Source organism: Rhinatrema bivittatum, chromosome 2 (genome assembly GCF_901001135.1).
Source record: "Rhinatrema bivittatum chromosome 2, aRhiBiv1.1, whole genome shotgun sequence".
Lineage (NCBI taxonomy): Eukaryota > Metazoa > Chordata > Amphibia > Gymnophiona > Rhinatrematidae > Rhinatrema > Rhinatrema bivittatum.
In genome coordinates this window covers 548,055,683-548,076,327 of record NC_042616.1, presented here as the reverse complement: position 1 = coordinate 548,076,327, position 20,645 = coordinate 548,055,683, and the positions used below count along the sequence as shown (strand labels likewise).

At 40.2% G+C, this 20,645-nt stretch overlaps 1 protein-coding gene across 2 annotated transcripts in view; it reads right to left on the bottom strand.

Annotated features, from left to right (window-relative positions):
* Nucleotides 1-988: 988 nt before the first annotated feature.
* NETO1 (neuropilin and tolloid like 1) overlaps nt 989-20,645 on the bottom strand; it is a 411,708-nt gene continuing 392,051 nt past the window's right edge. Inside the window, exons 9-11 of one of the 2 annotated variants that reach the window (XM_029590887.1) lie at nt 19,370-19,928; nt 18,211-18,285; nt 989-3,182 (exon numbers count right to left, since the gene is read on the bottom strand). In XM_029590887.1, coding sequence (XP_029446747.1) covers nt 18,225-18,285; nt 19,370-19,928 — 620 coding nt within the window. In that variant the 3' untranslated portion in view covers nt 989-3,182; nt 18,211-18,224. The remainder of the gene's footprint in view (nt 3,183-18,210; nt 18,286-19,369; nt 19,929-20,645) is intronic. The other variant, XM_029590888.1, reaches the window with a different exon arrangement.

Here is a 20,645-nt window from a genome sequence, read left to right as displayed (position 1 = left end):
CTGTATTTTTCTAATTCCTGGTCACTTATTCTGCATTTGGTGATGGTCTGTGTTGTGTGACTGAGATATCGTGTGTGTGTGTGTGTGTTTGCAAATTTCTTTTAGGAAAAATAACTTTGCCATGAATTTTTTTAAGAGCATACAATTGGATATAAATTTTTCACTATGAAAAAAAATGGCACCTTTAACCAATGGCTAAAGAATCCTGTTCTCCATCAGATTCAATCTCACCTTCAAATCCAGCAAACTGGTCATATAAATGCATGTTAATGAATGTTGAGATGAATTCCAGGGATGAATATCAAACAAGACTTAAAATGACCAGGTGCGAAGAGCAATATAATCACAGGCTAAGTACTGTGTTTTAGAACCAGACAGTAACTTTCAAACAGGCACACGGGGTTTACATATACACATGTGCGTAAGCGCGAGCCTCTCCTTTACTGAGGCGAACTGGGAAAAGAGGTAATTGCATCAGCGTGTATTTAGTAAAATCTCTCCCCCCCCCTTACGTGAGTGAGGCGGCATTTGTGAGCATATACACACGTCAGTATGAAATCCTGGACACATGTACGCACAAATAGCCAATTTTAAAATGCACGTATGTTTTAAAATTGCCACTTCCATGTGCGTGAGCTGGCAATGTGCGCAGATGTGCGCTCGCACGAGGGTCCTAAAATTTACCTCTGTGTGTGTGCCCAATTTTGCAAGTGGGTGCACAGAACCGCATAAAGTAGGGTATGAGCCGTGTAAGTAGAGGAATTTTATAACAGATGTGTGTCCATGACATGACAAGTTTCACCAGTTTGACCACCAGTTCACCCAGTCTAGAGTTAGGTCCTCAAAACCTGCTGGGTTCTTTAGCCTGAACTCCCCCCAGCTACTCTAGACCCCATAAAACCCTCAAGATTGCTGCCTTTTTTTAGGTACCTGCATGGGCATCTTTTGGCCACGTCATAAACTCTTAATAAAAAGAAGCAAGTCAAACTAAAATAAAAAAGTTCCATTTACTTCAAATATCGAGTAAAAATGAGGCATAGCATTGAGGGAAGGATTCTGTTCCTGATCATACTCAAACCCAAGGTGCATAAATAACAACTTTTTACAGTACTGTATGTTATATGCATGGATGAATTATAAGAGGCATTTACACTTCATATACAAGATTATTCCTATGTATGTGCATCAAAGAAAACCGAGCCACTTCAAAACATGAAGTTGGCACTGTATATCTTTCTGTCAATCTATCTTTCTAAACCAGATTTAATTTCGCTTGTCTTCACATTATGTTCGCTGAATTCTGGTAATAATGAAAAAGTCAAAATTTACAGCTATGCGTGTGTTCCCTTTCAACTTCATTTTTTTCTCATTTCGTATAAACAAAAATTCAGTTTAGCTTTTTTTTTTAACCTCTTGAAAAAAGTGAAAATAGTACCTCTAATAAGAACATTGTTTTCATAAATCAACCCAGTGACCAGTTACAAACCTGAACAGCAAATCATGCAGGTAACAAAATCATATTATTTTTCCTGTAATCTATCTTGAAAAACCATGATGACATTCTTTGCAAGGCAGACATGTTGAAGGAAATATATTTAAATAATATAGGCCTGCTTGGTCCTCAACAAACGTATCCATTATCAATCATACTAGCTCATATATCAAAAAGCAGATCATGCAAATAAATGTAATAATTTATTTTGTTTTGCTTGTTTTTTTTCTGTATTACTACCCCTAGAATCTAATTTTTTAAATGAAAATGTTTAAAATTTAAATTAAGAAATTATAATACATAGAATTACATACACACACACACACACACACACACATAAAATTAGAAGCAGCAAAGAATGGTAACGTCAGTAAATGTATGCCTTATAGCGTGTAATTTTATAACTGTGCGGTTATGGGTAAAATCTGTGCTTACCTTTTATGTGTAGAGTTTATGAAGAATTTTCAGAGCAACCTTGTATGCATAAGTCTGCTTTGAAAATTTCCATATACATGCCATCATATGCACACAAACTCACCCGCACAAAGTTATACCAGCTCTTCGGAGGGCCTAAGGTGTGCAGGTGAACTTACGCACATACTTTTGATAAAAAAAAAAAAAAAGTACGCACATAAGTTTCAGCATCAGCCCCTGGAGGGCCTCTTCCTAGTTTGTGTGAACTGAGTCCTGGGCTATTTTAATCAAACTATTTGTGAGCATAAAGCTGGGTTTTATGTCTGTAAATGGCTTTGAAAATTCAGCTCATAGTATAACTAATCCAAGGATTTTTTTTGTTTTTTTTTTGCCATATCAATTCTGTGGTAACATACATAGTCAATCATTTTTTCCAGGCATCAGTTTTTCTCGAATCTCCTCCAACAAACTTAAAAAAAAATCACTGAAATGCTTATGGGTGACTAAATACCTTATTTCACCACATTATTCCTGAAACTCTGCATCTGCTGTCATGTAATAAAAAAGAGCAAGTGACAAAGAAAAAATGCCAGTTTTTCTCATTGTCCTCTAGCACCATTACTCCGTCCTGCTGGCTGCCTTTTATCATGACATGAGAACAGTTGCTTATACACAGTAGTCCATAACAACTCAAGCTGGTGTTTCCCACTTTTCAATATTTTCCCGGTTCATTGTCGCACATTTCCAGCCACTCGGCGGCACATTATTTCCGAAGCAGAGTCAGATGGAATAGAGTCAAATGTCAGGTTGTTTTCTTTTTACCATGTTGTACAATATATATATAGAAATGAATACCAGAGACAGAGAACATACAAAACTGAAAGAGATCAATGGATAAGAAAATAAAGCTGGGATAGTTGTTGCAATCAGGAAGTCAGTTCATCTTCAAGTTTCCAGTAAGTCTCAAAATGTATTTAAAAACTAAGGAGCACTTGGTGGCCAGCAGCCAAACTACAAAAGAAACATGTCTCTGTGTAGAAGGGGAGACATCTTGTTGCGAGAAAAAAAATGTCTGTAATTCCTACTTTTGAAGAACGGCAGTGGGATGAGTTTAGAAATGCGTCCACCTTTTTTTTCTTTTTGCTTTCATTCTTTATTTATTATCATTAATATTTTATCTTTTTTTTTTCTCATTTTTTTCTTTCTGCAAAGAGCTGACACAATTCTCTCTAGAATATGTCTCTTGCAGTCCTACGTTTGCAAAAACAGTTCTTCTCTGTGAAAACAAAAGAGACAGTTAAATCGCATTTCCTAAAGAGTGATTAGAAAGATTAATAACAAGAATAAGAAGATCATCACAGTCAAAATTGTTCCATTATTATTAGCTCAAAAAAATGGTAACGGTGGTCAGAAATGAAAATGAGCCACAAGACCAGTGGCCCAGATACAAAACTTTAGGCAAATTGTTATAAAATAAATCTCTACACCTAAAAATTAACCTCTCAAAATTCTTGAAAGATTAAAATAAACCAATTAAAACAATTTCTGCCTTGTGCTGATTTGTAGAAGCACAATAGTATGCTATCATATGCATTCCAGAGTAACCATCATGAAGATTACCAGTTTAAACATAATGTATTCATGCTGCCTTAGGTTTTCATACATAAAGTGAAATTCCATATCAGCAGAAAATATACATCATTCTAATAATATCATAATAATATTATTTAGGGATATGAGATGCTTACAATGCTGCTTATGACTAATAATATTCATATGAAATTAATAATGATACAATAATGACATGTATATTATTATAAACTCCACAATATATAAATTACCTGAGAGATTAAAAAAAACACCTTTTAATAAAAAAAAATAATATGGGGCTCATTTATAATGCTATCACTATTCATACTAATGCTGAACATCCCTCACTGTGTGTCTTTGGGCAATGCAGAGGCAGATGCTAAATTAGCTTTAGCCAGTGCTAGTGCAAAACTTTGATATTCGTGCACAGAAGTGCCTTTAATCTGGGTGCTCTGTGGTCCAATCAACCATGGAAACATTTTGGGAGTGCTCAGCAAACATGAGGCCTGGAAAACTTCTATAGGATGAGATGGAGCCAGAAGGCGCATGCCACCGGCACAGAGGCATATTTCTTATATTTATAAGAAATGCAGAAAGAGAAGGAGTTTGATCATTTCAATGGGAAAGGAAAAAAAAAGTTGACTTGATCCTCCATGGTGGCAGAGGAGATTCTCAGCTTCAATCCATAGGATGGAGAAGGTTAACCACTGAAAAGAAACCTAAGTATCTACTGCAGTGGTGAAATCCCAACCTATTGTACTCTAATGATACTGAGTCCATCCTTTCCTCATTCTGAGGCAATACAGGCCATGCAAATACACATAGAGAGCTATGCACTCCTTACCCTTGTAGCTCTGTCTCCTAAGACACAGGCTTCTACTCTATCCTAATGGTCATAAGATTGAAGTAAGAAGGTCTACAGATCAGTGAATGCCAATCTGTTTTACTATCTTTCCCAAGGTCTGTTCTGTCTTGGAGTGGAGAGCTGATAAGGGACAGAGGGAGTTGAGTGAGGGGGAGTTACAAAAGGAGACTGAGAGTGGGAGAGCTGGAGGGCATGGTAATAAATAGGGTCTCTCGGGATAGAGATACAGAGAGAAGAAAGACAGAGAGAGTAATCAGGGAATGGAGAGCAAGAAAGGTATGGAAGGCAGCATGTGAGAAATGAGAGAGGGATTGGAGAACTGGAAGAGATGTTGAGAGATGGAGTGGTAGGATGAGGGAAGAGAGAGTCTGAGTACAAGTGAGGACTGGAAATGAGAGAAAGAAACAGAGGGGTAAGGAGAAAAACACATAACTGGGATGGAATAAGAGCAATGGAGAGTTATAAGAGAACATGAGACGTAGGTGGAAAGTTAGGGTGAAGGAGAGAGATGGCAAGATGGAAAAGGGGGTGAGAAAATAAAATAGGTGCCTGAGAATGGGGAGGGAAAGATGGAGACTAGTAGATAGAATGAGGGAGGTAGCTTAGGGGTAGGAAGAGATGTTGGAATTGTGGGATAGGAAGTTGGGAGAGGTAAATTGGGGAGAAGATGAAGTGAGGAAGATGGAAGAATGTAAGAAGGCAAAGAGGATAAGAGATGAAGAAGAGAGATGGGAAAGGGAAAAATAAAGGACATGATAATAGATAAAGGAGATGGATAAAAGACTAGAAATGAAGAGGAGGAATGATAAGTGTGACTGTAAGTCATGAACAGCATGTGGAGAGATGGAAAGGAAGGAGATAAGAAGTAGTGATAGAGGATAAGCTCCACTCGTGGCTCCACATGGCTGCTCTTCAGTACCTCCTAATGGTTAGTGCCCTAGGTGACCGCCTCATTCACCTAATGGAACATACCAGCCCTGGCTCTTCATAAGAGGTTACAAGAGGAAGATTCTGGAGGTTAAATTTAGGCTTGTACATGGCAATTTGAAATCGGGGCTTTTCGCGCATTGCTGGGCCTTTTTAAAATAGTGTTAAGCTATACTGGATGGAAGGATGGAAGGATGATAAGCCGTTGCGGTCTCAGTTGCAAGTGGAAGTAATGACAGTGGTTTGGTGTAAACAATTTTTGGTATCAATGTTTGGCGTGAATATGTGAGTGGAGTGCAGACAATACGGAATGGCTTCAGTGGAAAAAAGTAAGGAGATGGCAACAATGAAATAAATAAATGGCTAAAGAGGAATTGGAAAGGGAAGATATTGAGTAAGGATTGAAATATAGGTTCCCCAATAACTTTGATTTGGAATTGGAGTTGTATGTCTAAGAAGACATTATTTGGAAGTCGCCGGATGTAAGCATAAGAATAAATCCCCTGAAGAAACCAACGGGTGAAACAGGAGCTTCCTGTCGGGACATTTGCTAAACAAGGTCAACAAGGGACATTTGTCTAAAAAGTAATTAATATTGAAGGGACATCTGTTAAATTAGGTTAAAAAGGGATATTTGTTCGACAAGCAGTTAATTGAGAGTTTAGGGAACATTAACATTAAATAATTGTTACAAAATTGTTTGTGAAATAAATTGTTTACAATGTAAGGGATTGTTGCAATATTTTTGTAAAATTTGTTCATTGACTGTTAAAGTGAAATGGTGATGTATTGTGAATTTTAACATATTGTGTTGGTATGATGTTTAGATGAATGAATGAGGTATGAATGTTTACATAGTAGGGTATGTTTTATGTGTTTTAAATATCATAAGGAATAAAATTTGAAATATTTAATTGTAAACACGGGTATATTATTTGTGAACCTTTTTAAAATAGGCCTGGTGCGCGTAACCCAATTTACATGCATAGGGCTTTGAAAATCTGGCCCTATATTAAAAACATCAAAATTATGCACAAAAAAAAAAGGCGGTCTAGGTACATTTTGGAGCAGGGCCAAGATCTACACATGCAGGTTGCTATTTTATAAGAGACTTGTGTGCATACATGTCAAGTTATTTGCATAATTTTATACCTGCTAATTATTTTGTACGATTGATATCAGACTTGTCAATTGTTTATTATTGGTTGGGTGGGAGGTCTAGGGGAACTTGGAGGAGTTCAGTGTAAAGAATTAGGAAGGTCTCAATGACCTGGAGAAGGATTGGATGAATGGGCAGATGTTTCGACAAACCTGTGATTACAAATACATGCATATGTTTTAAAATATAGCAAATTCCATGTGTAAACAGGGTTTTACGTGAGCAAGTTGTGATGTTTTTCACTCGTAAAAGATACCTGCATATGTTTTTAAAATAGGTAGGAAAAGCATGTGTTTTCAATGCATTAAAATTATTCATGTATAAACATACATATGCATATATATTTGGGGTAGAGATATTTATATTTTATAATTTTCACATATCTCATACATGCAGATTATAAAATACTGTCGTAGTTCTCCGCAAGACTATATATACCTATATGTGTGGCTGCACGGAGTGGTTTTGTTAGACTCTCAGGCTCGCAAAACTCTATACAGAAGCAACGGACTCACCTGGTTCCTGCTGCAACATTGGGATCTGGTCAGTACAAGCCTTAGCTGTATCCAAGTGCCAGTAGGTGCATAAAATATGTGCAGTGGTGTAAACATGCTGAGGGGCGCCCCTGGATGACGTCAACTGTCAGCTGCACGAGTCTTCCTTCTGACATCCCTTGCCTTGGCAACAGGTCATCTGAGTGTTTCGTTCCTCACTGTTTGTTGCTGCCTTGCATGTGCTCTTCTGTGGTGCCCTCTCTATGTGCTCCTGTGCCTCCCTGCCTCCTGTCCCTTTTTGGTCTGTTCTTGGCTCCTGTGTTCATCCTGTTCTTCTCTCAGTGATCTTCTTATTTTGACCTTGGCCTGAACTTGGACTTCCCTGGATTGATGCCTGCACCTGACCCCTACCTGGATTTGTTGTCTATCTGCTGCCCACCCCAACCTCGGCCCGCCTTGTGGATTATGCTGACTGCTGCCTGCCTCAACTTCCGGTTCACTCTCAGATTCCGCTATATTCAGCCTACCCTGATCTTAGCCTAGATTCTGATTTGTGCTCCTTGGACAATCCCTGGGACCCACCTAACACTTGCTGGCCATCAGAACCCAAGGGCCCAAACTGAGGTGAAGGTAATTGGTAAAGGCAAATTTCATGTCCATCCTATATCGGGGTACATCCACCTGCTGCAGAGTGTCCTACTACAGCCCAAGGATCTATGAAAACTGACAGGTTTCTGAGGCCTTGGAGCTGGTGGACCTAGCAGCTCTGTTATCCCTGGCTTACCATCTTGGATCCAGCAACAATAAGGTGTCCTGTATCAGGTTACCAGAGTTCTGGAAAGGCTAGTTATATGCATGGATGCTTTCACTGTGTCAGCAGCTCCTCCTGCTGCTCCTGCTCCAGCAGCAACTCCCCCTCCACCATGCTTAACCGAGACCCATGCGAGTATTGGGGTAAATCAACCAGTGCCCTATGAATTAGGCACTGCTCTTCCCAACCTATAAGGCTAAGATTCCCTTTATCCTGACTCTGATGTGGGTATTACACTGGCCTCAGCCTTGCCCCTTTGGGAACAAGAGGATCCATTACTAGATGAGTTAAATTGCTTCCTACAAGTCTTTCGCTTGGTCTTCGTCAAGCCCGGTCATTCCACGTCTGCCGCCTCTGAACGTCTGCAGATTTGACTGGAATGTTGCACAGAGAGAATATGAGGTGCATTTCAGGACATTGGCCTCTAAATTACATTAGAGTGAGGACAGCCTAATGGCTATTTTCTGACACAGACTTGCCAACCGAATTAAGGATGAACTGATGGGGTAGGACCCACCTGATTCCTTGGAAGACCTTATTCAGTGGGCCATCTACCTGGACTTATGCTTCTGAAAGCAAGCCCAGGAGAGGGTCCAAGTATACCATCCTATATGCTTGGCTCCCAGCTTTCAGCGTCCAGTCCTTCTGGCCTGAACCCTGAAGCTCAGGAGCTGCCCAAAGAACACATACAGGTTGATCACCTGCGACGTTCCTTGGAGGAATGTCAGCACCACTGCTAGCTCAACTTATCCTTGTACTGTGCTGGTCCCAGACACTATGCAACCAACTGCCCTTTCAAAGCAGGAAACTCCCAGGCCAAGGTATGATAGTAAAGGCCACCCTTGGTCACTCGAGAACCTGTCCCCAAAGTCTACTTCCTGTTACCTTCTCCCAGAGTAATGACCGGATACACCTCTAGGCCTTCTTTGATACCAGTGCTGCCGGAAACTTCATCAATGAAGCTACTATATGGAAATTCCATCTTCCTATGGAGGCCATCTACCCTCCCCCTCACAGTTTCCTCTGTTTCTGGCGAGGCTCTATCTAGGAGGATTACCCAAATTACGGGTGCCTCTAATGCTGTCTACATGTCTCCTACATAGGAAAAGCTCCAATTTTATGTCCTGCCCATGACATTTAAGCAAGTAATCCTGGGGCTGCCATGGCTGGTCCAATACCAGCCCCACAGCAACTGAGGAATTTTCTAGTTGACCAAATGAGGTTCTCTCTGCTACGAACATTGCCTAACTGAAGTCCGATCACTGACCCTTAGCCTATACTCCTTCCTTATAATGTCTAGCCTACCTGCTTCCTATGCTGACTTCGCAGATTTATTTGGCAGAGGGGGAGCTGAGAACTTTCCTCCACACCGAGAGCATGACTGTCCAATAGATCTGATCCCTGGCACGATGCCTCAATGCGGAAGTGTCTACCCACTGTCAGCCCCATAAACTGAAGCTATGTCCCTCCATGTCCACGATAACTTAGCAAGGGGCTTCATTAGATCTTCCTCGTCCCCCACAAGAGCAGGGTTCTTCTTCGTGGGAAAAAATGATGGCTCCTTACGTCCCTGTATAAATTTTTGGGGGCTCAATGCCATTACAAAATAAAAATGATACCCCCTTCCGCTTATCAATTAACTCTTTGATTGGCTCAAAGGAGCACAGATCTTCATGAAACTGGGCCTGAAAGGAGTGTACAATTTAATCCATATCTAGGAGGGGAACAAGTGAAAAAACACTTTCAACACATGGGACGGGCACTATGAGTATTTAGTTATGCCCTTTGAATTATGAAATGCCTCTGTGATTTTCCAAACCATGGTGATCAACATATTTTATTTATTTATTTATTTGTGATTTTTCTATACCGGCATTCACGGAGTTTGTATCATGTCGGTTTACATGATATGCCAGAACCTCTTGTACTCACATATTTTCATATACCTGGACAACATCCTTTATTTTCCAAGACATAGGACCAACATAAAAGACATGTATAGCAGGTGCTGTAACGCCTCCGGGAACATCAGCTTTATGCAAAGTTGGAAAAATGCTCCTTTAACCAAGATGAATTACCCTATTTAAGGTACATTGCTTCCTGAACAAGGCTGCGTATGCATCCTGATAAACTGAAAGTTATCCGGGACTGACCACAGCTGGTAGAGTTTAAGGCTTTAGAAAGGTTCTTGGGCTTTGCAAACTATTACCATCAATTTGTCCATGGATACTCCTCCCTGGTGGCCCCACTTACAGCCCTAACCAAGAAAGGTACAGACACTGGAGGCGGTAAAGGCCTTTCAATGGCTATAACAGAAATTCATCAAAGAGCAATGTCTATGGCATTCAGACACAACCCAGCCATTTGTCTTCAAGGTAGATGCTTCCACCCTTGGGGTGAAGGCTATCATCTTGCAACAGGATGATGCTGGAAAACTAATAACTTGTGCCTACTTCTCCAAGAAGTTCTCTCTGCTGGAGAAAAACTATATCATTGGGGACCACAAACTTCTGGCTATCAAAATGGCCTTTCATTGCCATCTCCTGGAAGGAGCCAGCCACAAGGTGACCATCTTTACTGACCACACGAACGTATAATATTTATTGTGTGTTCAACACAAGAACCCATGCCAGGCCAGATGGTCCCTGCTTTTTAGCCAGTTCAATTTTGATCTTCATTATTGCCCTGCTGACAAGAATTGACAGGTAGACACCTTGTCTAGGTCCTTCAACATCTACAGTTCCCCAAACCCACCCTGGCATGTTATTGACCCAGCCAAGTTCTCCATTGTTGCCGCCACCACCATACACAGAGGGAAGACTGTGGTTCCCCAACATCAGGTGAGCCCATGATTCTCCTTTGGCCAGACATCCAGGGAACCTGCCTCTTGCCCCTGTCTGGTCTGTTCTTGGCTCCCGTGTTCATCCTGTTCGTCTCTCCTTGATCTTCTGGTTTTGACCTTGGTCTGGACTTGGACATCCCTGGATTGCTGCCCACTCTTGACCCCTGCCTGGATTTGTTGTCTGCTACCTGCCCCGACCTTAGCCTGCCTTTCAGATTACGCTGCTTGCACCTTCCTCAACTCCTGGTCTGACTCTCTTATTCAACTATATTCAACCTGCCCTTATCTTAGCTTGTACTCTGACTTGTGCTCCTTGGACAAACCCCAGGACCCACTTAAGACATGCCGGCCATTAGAACCCAAGGGCCTGACTTGTGGGAAAGATGGTTAGTAAAGGAGAAGCTCCTGTCTTTCCCCCATCGGGGTTCATCCACCTGCTGCAGTACTTCCCACTACAGCCCAAGGGCCCACAAAAACTGGCAGGTTTTAAAGTTATGCTCTGATTCACTGCAGTACACTGCAGTCTAGTCTTGTAATCTGCTTCTGCAGCTAAAATTCAAAATGTGGTACCAGGGCTAGTTTCAGGTTTCAGTATTTATGAATATATTACCTTTGTTTTGGAACATCTGCATTGGCTGCCGATAACTTGAGAATCAAGTTTAAAGTCATTTTACTTGTTTTTAAGTTAAGAACATAAGAACATGCCATACTGGGCCAGACCAAGGGTCCATCAAGTCCAGCATCCTGTTTCCAACAGTGGCTAATCAAGGGCATAAGAACCTGGCAAGTACCCAAAAACTAAGTCTATTCATTGGTTAGTTCCTGTACATTTATTTTTACTTTATATTTATTGAATTAACACAAATTAATCAACAAACAAAAATTTTCAAGATAAATAGGTAACAGAGATGTATCTAAACATTTAAAAAAGCAATTATGAAAAAGTAAACAAACAAATCTGCAAAATTCTATTCAGCCCACAATAAAGAGAAATTTTGGGGGGAGGGGAGAAAAAAAAGGGAGCTAAAATTTAAATAGTAAAGTTTTAGTAAAGCAAAGGCGGAATCTAGAGGTCACATACCAAAAGCGGTCTGGAGATCCTAAGGGATAGCATTAGCATTATGGACTGCAACTTTTGCTTCCGCGAGTAACTTCAATTGGTTAGGGTCAACAAACACATAGCATATATTCCTGCTGATGAAACTGTAGAAAGTGCTTGCATCTTGAGTTTCAAAAGAAACATCAGGAAAAATCCATATCTTTTGACCCATAAACACATAATTTTTATTTCTAAAGAAAAGACGCATAAGAACATAAGAAACATAAGAAAATGCCATACTGGGTCAGACCAAGTGTCCATCAAGCCCAGCATTCTGTTTCCAAAGGAAATCAGTAGGGTGGCCCTAGTCTCTATTTCACATTAAGAGTTCTCAAGATAGGCAATGAAGTCCAAAGTGTCTGTAGTGATATGATTTTGAAAATCATCTGATTGATAGCAGGGTTCACAACATGTTTCTTCTGAGGCAGATATATTTTATTTAAAGGAGAATATGAGATTCAGAAGGCATTTTCAAAACTTCAGCTAAATATCACTTAAATAATTCATCCAATTTAATCAGTGAGGAGTTAGGAAAGTTCAAAATCCAAAGGTTCAGAGCCTTCAAACTGTTCTCCAGACTTTTAAACGTATGTTATATTTTATTACTGTCCTTCATTAATGCTAGAGATGTGAATCGTGTGCCAGATCGTCTTAACGATCAGGTTCGGCTGGGGGGGGGGGGGGGGGAAATCTGATTGTTAAGATATGTGAATTGGAATCGTTTCCGATTCCAATTCACATCGCTAGTTTTTTTTTTAGGGAGGCCCGCGCTGCTAAAAAATAAAAACAACCGACCCTTTAAATCAACCCCCCCAAAACCTTTTAAAATTACCTGGTGGTCCAGGGGGGCCTCAGGGAGCGATTTCCCGTTCCTGTTCCCAGGCATCAGCTGCGCTAAAAAAAAATGGCGCCGATGCCCCTTTGCCCTTACCATGTGACAGGGTATCCGTGCCATTGGCCGGCCCCTGTCACATGGTAGGAGCACTGGTGGCCGGCGCCATCTTTAAAGATGGCGCCGGCCATCTTTACTCATCAGCCCAGTAAAGATGGCTGGTGCCATCTTTAAAGATGGCGCCGGCCATCCAGTGCTCCTACCTTGTGACAGGGGCCGGCCAATGGCACGGATACCCTGTCACATGGTAAGGGCAAAGGGGCATCGGCGCCATTTTTTTTAGTGCAGCTGATGCCTGGGAACGGGAAATCGCTCCCCGAGGCCCCCCTGGACCACCAGGTAATTTTAAAAGGTTTTGGGGGGGGGGGGGTCGGGAGGGTGGGGGAGGCTAAGGGGGGTCAATTTAAAGGGTTGGGTGGGTTTTTTTTTAATCGGGCCATCGGCGCCATTTTAATTAGTGGCAGCCAAAATGGCGCCGATGGCCTGAGAGCGGGAGATTGCACCGGGACCCCCCCACGGGACCACCAGGTAATTTAATATTTTGGGGGGTTCAGGAGGGTGGGGGAGGGTAAAGAATTGGTTTTAAAGGGTCGGGGTGGGTTTAGGGGTTGTTTTGGTGTGCCGGTTTTCCCACCCTCCCCCAAATAATTCCCGTGCCCTATTTAATGATTTAGGACGATTTATGATGATAAATTGGGGGCATTTGTATTGTATCGTGCACCCTAACGATTTAGGATGATTTTAAAATTATCTGACGATAATTTTAATCGTTCAAAAACGATTCACATCCCTAATTAATGCCATATTAGAAAACTGTACAGATGCTAATGTCTGTTCACATGTCTGTATTTTCTCAGTGTGAGTATTAACACTTCTCCCACCCTATTGGTGTGATCTTTATCCTCTCTTAAAAGAGATTCAATGCCCTCAAGCCTTTTAGGAATGGAAGAGTTCATAACACCAACAGCATTCTAGATGGATTCTAGGGAAATCTCCCCTTGTCCTCCACAAACCTTCACACCATGTCCAGGCTGCAGGAGTGAAAGAAGAAAACTTGCCCAAGGGGCAATCTGGTCACACTGGAGGTCTTTGACATTATCAACACTCCAGCCAACTCCTTCCTCAAACCACCTCCTGCTTCACCAACCAACGAGGTTAAATTTAAAGGCCTCATCTTGCCCTGGGTGACAACTGTGTGACTCCACTTCTTACAGTAAGCCATGGCACCCAGAGCCACCATACTCAGGCTCTCCGATAATGCAGAGAACGGAGGAAAGGACTACATATCAGGGCTGTGCAACACCTTGTTCTCTTTCCCACTCCAGGTAGCAAGAGACTCTGGCCTGGAAGTGGATGCTGTGAGCTACAAATATGCAAATCAAAGAATCAATTGCTGCAATAAAGGACCAGAGGAAGCTTGGAGAAAAGATGGGTGAATGCCCCCTTTCCTCTTCCTAAGCATGTCCAAGCAAATCCAAATTAGTGAAGAAAAATGACTTGTATACAGGAGCTCGATATTACAGCATTCAGCTTCTAGGATGCCATCTTATCCCCACCCCAGCTCCTGTACATTTTAACTCTGTTTTCAAGATTTATCACCTCTGAGAAATTTAAGGTCTGCCTCACAATTATCGATAGAAATCCTGTTAGTTCACCAAGTAAGGCTTGTTGAATGTAGAGAAAGGATTTTTTATGTGTCAGGACCTTGCCTCTGGAACAAAGTACCTGGGAAACTAAAAGCCAAAACTTCCATTATTAGATTTAGGTAGCTCTTAAAAGCTTTTACAAGCTTTCAACAATTCTAATTAGCACTTAACTCTTTTGAAGGCTGTATATTGTAACACATTTGAAGAGGTGAATGGTGATTACATTTGAAATATTATGTTTGATACCATGCTGTTTTTAGATGGTTTCTATAGTAAGCAGATTGTTAAGAGATGATATGTTTTGGGCAGTCATTTGTTTAAATAATTTATGTAGAGGAGAGATCCAAGATGGCCGATGGGTCCAGACGTGGGTAAACCATGGCTCTGAGAAGTAACGTATATTTTGAGTAAAATGCCTCATACTGGCAGAAAAAGAAGAGCGAAAGAGAGAGAAAGCCTGGGAGAACCTAGAGAGGGTTGGATTCAGGGACCTATGGAATCCCACGTAATATGGGAGCAGAAGCCGGTGGAAAGCTTGCAGCGAGGAGAGCGGGTGGAAGAAGAAACCACCTCCTCACATGAGATCCAGATGACCTTATCCCTGGTAACGCAGATGCCCCCAGGAAATCCTGCAGCTCTGGGAGGAGCAAACAGGAAGAATCTCAACCGCGAAAATGAGAGTGAAACCACCGGAGAATCGTGGCTGCATGATGAAGGCGGCAGGGAGGAACAACAGAGGCCACACCTTGCGTAAGAGACTGGCCTAGGAGATGCTGTAGGCTGTACGATACAGTCTCCAACAGAAAGGAAAGTACTTTTAACTTTACCTAAAAAGAAAGAATTAACAAAACCAGATACTTTCTTTTTAGAGAAGATATGGGAAGCAATACAAACAGTAAATGATAATCTTTTTAATTAGATAAATCCTCTGGCTTCAGTGCTAAATACTACCATGGTGAGAATGGGAAAATTAGAGGAAGATATGAATAAGCAAATGGAGAAAAGGTTGCAAATGAAGTGAAAGAGATGAGAAATCTTCAATGTAACATCATAAAAGAAAACTCTATATTAATGAACAGTTTAGAAAACATGGAAAACCAAATAAAAGGCAGAAACTTACACTTAATAAACTTTCCCAGAGACCCTATGGTGACACGAGATATGTGGAGGCAATATTTGGTACAGATATTAAAGATCTCAGAGGAATTGATTCCTCCTACATCTAAGTTGTATTACATACCAACTCTTAAAAAAATTGAGAAGGAAGGAGAAAAAGATTTTCAACTTCTAACTCCAGTGATATCAAATACAACCAAAACTCCAGTTTTGGATGTAACAAAGTTGTTAGAAATAACCCAGAGAGAGCAAGTGAAGCCAGCAACTCTTATTGTGATGTTTTTGCTTGAATCAGATCGAGATCAGATTCAAGCAAAAACCCAACTAAGAAGAAAATTATTTCTGAGACTGAGACCACAAGTACAAAAAATGGGAGCCATGTATATTCTTAAATATCCGTGCAAATGTTACATAAAATATAAAAATGTTTCGTATATATTTTTTCAACCTGAGCAGTTGGAGAATTTCCTAAAAAAGCATTCATTAGATATAATAACTTCCTCTCCTGTTTTGGAAGGCTAAGTACTATTAGTCTACAGCTGGATCCGTAATAGTAGAAATCTCCTGTATAGGACCCGTTAATTTTGTTAATTGTATATGTTGTATTCCTGAGGTAGAGTAATGGATCTCTCCATGTTGACGAGGACTTTAAAGCAGATGGTTTAGGGAAAAGATGTTACTGTGTCAAGTTGTAAAATGTTGGATTGTTGAAACTGCTATCTATATTTATTTATTTTATTTATTTAACAGTTTTATATACCGCAGTTCAAGTAACAATGTTACTAATCACTTCGGTTCACATTTCAACAATTACAATGACAATATAACGCATAGCTTATAATGTCTTACATAGAACAGGGGGGATGAACTTGGAGAAAGTTAACAAAGAACTGGGGGATTACAACTTATATACAAATAGTTTAGAAGACCCGTATGTGAAGCCGTATGTGAAGACCCTAGCACCTCCTTATTAGCGTGGGCCCTAATTTAAATAATCACGTGCCCAGAAGAGGTGCCTGGGCATGCGTCGGGGAAGCGGGCGCTCACCTACCATCTGCTGGAGACAGAGCATACTGGCAAACTGAGGTCAGGACAGATGTCTCCTCTGTCTGGACTGGTCTGATTGGAGTAATAGGAAGAGGATGAAAAGGAATAGGAATTTTTTATATTTTTATACAAGATTGTTTTCTTGATGTATTTTGGAAAATTGAAAAATATAAAAAAAAATAAAATAAATAATTAATGTAATAAGTGTTGTTTTTATTGTACTAGGAAGTGGTGTTTTAGTGGTTAATATTTAGATGTATTTATTGAGATTATTTTTTTATTATAATGATTTTGTTTTTTTGTGGTTTTACCTCTTGTTATATTAATTATTTAGATTTGATGAATGTTCATATGTGTTAATGAATATGCTATTATGTGAGTTTCTTTGTAACTCACATAATATTTTAGATAGGGGGATATATATTTTTAAAATAAATACTATTAACTGCAGAGATTGAAGTGAACAAAGAGCAGCCAGAGCCCTGAGCCTGACTGTTCTCTGAGAGCTTTTAAATGTGTTCAAAGGTAGACAGCAGCACACACACTGTCTCTGTATGTATAAGACATTTCTGTATACATTATGGGCCAGATTTTTGGAGGATTTACACACGTAACCAGGCTTATGCGCGCCGGGCCTCTTTTCAAAAGGCCCGGCAATGCTCGTAAAGCCCCGGGACGTGTGTAATTCCCAGGGCTTTACTATAGGGGTGGGGTGGTCTGGGGTCGGAGTCAGAGGTTCCCAGCATAGCATTCATTTACCGCTGTGGGGGGATCATGCACCGGCAGTTGGTTACACACATGACCCTTTGAAAATCTACCCCTCTATGTGTAACAACTGACAAATGGAACTGATGTGATCAGCTAGTTCTTATCTCATTCATTTAGTATGTTCAAGCTCATATTGTATTTTTTACTTTTTTAGGGGGAAAGGAGTGTGGAGGAGGTGACACCTAGTTATTGGTTAGAAGATGGAGGAGGAGGGGAGTGAATGAAAGGAGGTCATAAGGAAGTGGGACAGATATGGGAGATGTAGTAGGGGATACAGGGCAATAGAGAAGGAGTCAATGGGACAGTCAGAAGAGAACATGGAGTGTTAAGAAAGATGGAGAGGTTGGGAATGGACAGTGGGGAGACGCGGAGAAAGAGAGAAAGACAAACAGAGATAAAGGGGTATAAGAATCTGCACGGGGAGATGTTGAAGAAAGAGAAATGGTTAAGGTATATTGGGACAGTGCAGGGGATGAAAGCTTGGAATGGGTAAGAAAGAAGCAGAGATTGAAAGGTGGGAAATTGAAAGATGGAATAGTAGGAAGAGACAGTGGGGAGAGAAAGATAGATGGAAGGGAGAAGAAAAGTAGGTGGGGAGAGATGAATCAATGAACATGAAACGGTAATGAAAGAGGATAGTTAGAGGGGGGCAATGTAGGGCTAAAAGCCAAGAGGAGTATTATGGTGGGAGATGTACTGGATGGTGCACCATGAAAGTCATGCCTATCCAGACCAGTGGGTCACAAGAACACATGAGGGTCAATATGGCTTTTTGAAACTTTTCTCCAGAGAGTGCTGCACTTCCTCTCCTGCAGCTGCCTCTACTCTACCAGTAATATTCCTAGAATGGAAGCATGTATGTAGAGGTGGAGGAGAAAGAAAAGTGGCTGTGTTGATAAGGACTGCAGGTCTCGCCAAACAAAAGTTAACACTAGGGCTAACACTTCATAAATGAGCCCCCATATTCCTTAACAATGGATACAAATATTCATGCAGATAACAAAATAGAATGCAAGCCATTATTGACTAATTATGCATCTTTGCTTACCTTGTGTTTCTCTTTTAGACCCTAGTTGTGTTGTATTCAGACTCGGGTTTGCTTAGAGACCCAATGAGGCAGAACCTGGAATGTTATGGCTATTTCATTCAATACAATAATTTTTATATAAATTATAAATATACCTGATAATAATCTGAGATTGTTACAGTGGCATGCAGAAAGCATTAAAGTGAAGAGATTTTGGTTTAGAGATTAAGGCAATTTCAATGTGGAAAGAAAGCAGGTAGTGCATGCACACAGACATGAAACCACATAAAATATGCATGCAGCACAAAGCACTGGCACACATCAAGAGTCTGAGGAATGAGAATTCAAATAATTGGTTTGTAACTGCATTTTTAACTTGTAACTTTTAATCAGTTGTTTACAGGCACTGAAGATGCAATACACATGAAAAAATGATTCTTTAGAAAACCATGCCAGACTTCAATGTTTCCCTTAATAGAAAAATCCTTCTCAACTACAGTAATAATAGAATAATATATATTATTAAATTTCAGATAGGATTTATAATTCAACAGCAGATGAAGACCACCAGGTCTATCTAGTTTGCTCATTATCCTTTTCTGTTGCAATATCTCAGAGATCATTTGATCTCTGGCTTTTTCTTCATTTCCTCTCAACTAAGAAGTCTACTTTCTAAAGCAATGCATTATATATTTTGGCATGACAAGCATCATTGATCATATAAGTAACAACAAAACTGATATTTAGTGTTTTAAAATAATTACCCATCACCTTTCAGTAACAAATATGTAAAAGAAGTTGAGAAGTACTTATTTCAGTAAACTAATGCAATTTTTTTCTGTAATTCAGACCTGAGATTTTTTCTTAGTAATAAAGAAGTTATATGCATTTAGATCTTTCAGAAGTCTAGAATTAAACCTATCTTTAGTTTGGTTATAAAAAATTGTACCTTAGTTTATTTTGCTCATCTATCTATATCTATATCTTATATATAGACACACTGTATCTATATATCTCTGTGTGTATGTGTATGCATGCCTATGCATGTGTGTGTACAATGGAAAGAGAAAGAAAATGAAAGAGAATAATGATAAAAGGAAACAAAATGGAAGAAGAGAGAGTATTTTCGGTCAATCAAGCCCACATTATAAGTCGCCATTAAAAATCTAGTGATACTGACCGCTGGACAGCTTTATCATTTCTGGACAGCCTGTGACTCGTAGTGGGAACCTCTTCAATTTCATCGATGTCACACACTTCTGCAGCATCCTGTGAGTAGCTATGCTTCATGACCAGGATATTCCTTCTGCTCAGGGGCTGGATGATAGGCTTAACAAGCTGGGGTTGTATATCTGTCAAGACAGAAGCATCTCTTGTGCTGAGGTTACTACGGCTGCCTTTAGTGCTAGAAAGTTGTGATCCACAGTGATGGTCATGAATGCATTTTGAAGATGATCTCCGCAGTTTATGATAGTTTTCAAAGTCATCTGCAACATCAGCAAAGTCAGCAGCAGCTCCTGTCCCTCTAAGAGTGCATAACTCGTAATGAGGAAGTTCTAACACCTCCTGGAATACTGTTTGGTCAAAGTCATTTTTCCTTTGGATAAATTTTTTACGAGGTTGCTTGATCTGTACTATAACAGAGATAATAATGAGGATGACAACAATACAAGAAGTGACCCCAATTATGGTTCCACTGGTACTGGTAAGCTGGTCAAAAAGATTAGCTTTTCTTTTTTCTGCATGATAAAGGAAACAAAAAGTGCATTACATTAAGTTTTGATAATGTGCTTGGTCAGGGTGTTTTTGACCTGTTAATACAACTGTTGATTCTATCATAGTAACATATATAGTAACATAGTAGATGATGGCACAAAAACACCAACATACTCATCTAATTTGCCATTATTCCTATACACATTGCCAAGGACAGATTCCAGCTTCTAGCCATAGTGCATGATTCCTTAGATGTCATTCTTTTCCAAGACAGTTTTTGTTGTTTTTCCTTCTCTGTCTCCCATTATTTTGGGTAGATGAGCATACAATATCCTTTATTTAGTTCACATAAAGCACCCATACTTTCCCAAGTCTAAATAGCCACCACTAGCATATAGCTGTTGCCTGAAACATCCAGCCTCCTAGTTCCAGTGGACTTTCTAAATGGTACCCTGCCACCAGTCTGCCATACTGACCATCTGATTTCTGGAGAGCTGTAGCTTTATTAACATAATTTAAAATATAATAGTCACCAATAATAATCCTATCATGTCATTACATTTCTACATAAAGCAGTTGGGACCACACTCTTATGGTCTGTCACTGTTGATACATCAATATTTAATCTCACCACAAAAGAAGTGTAACCCTGAAACCAATCAGCCAAATGTAAAAATTGGCCATGCACATAACAAATGGGGGCTAGGAGTGTGACTGAGCCTTGCATGTGCCTCACACAT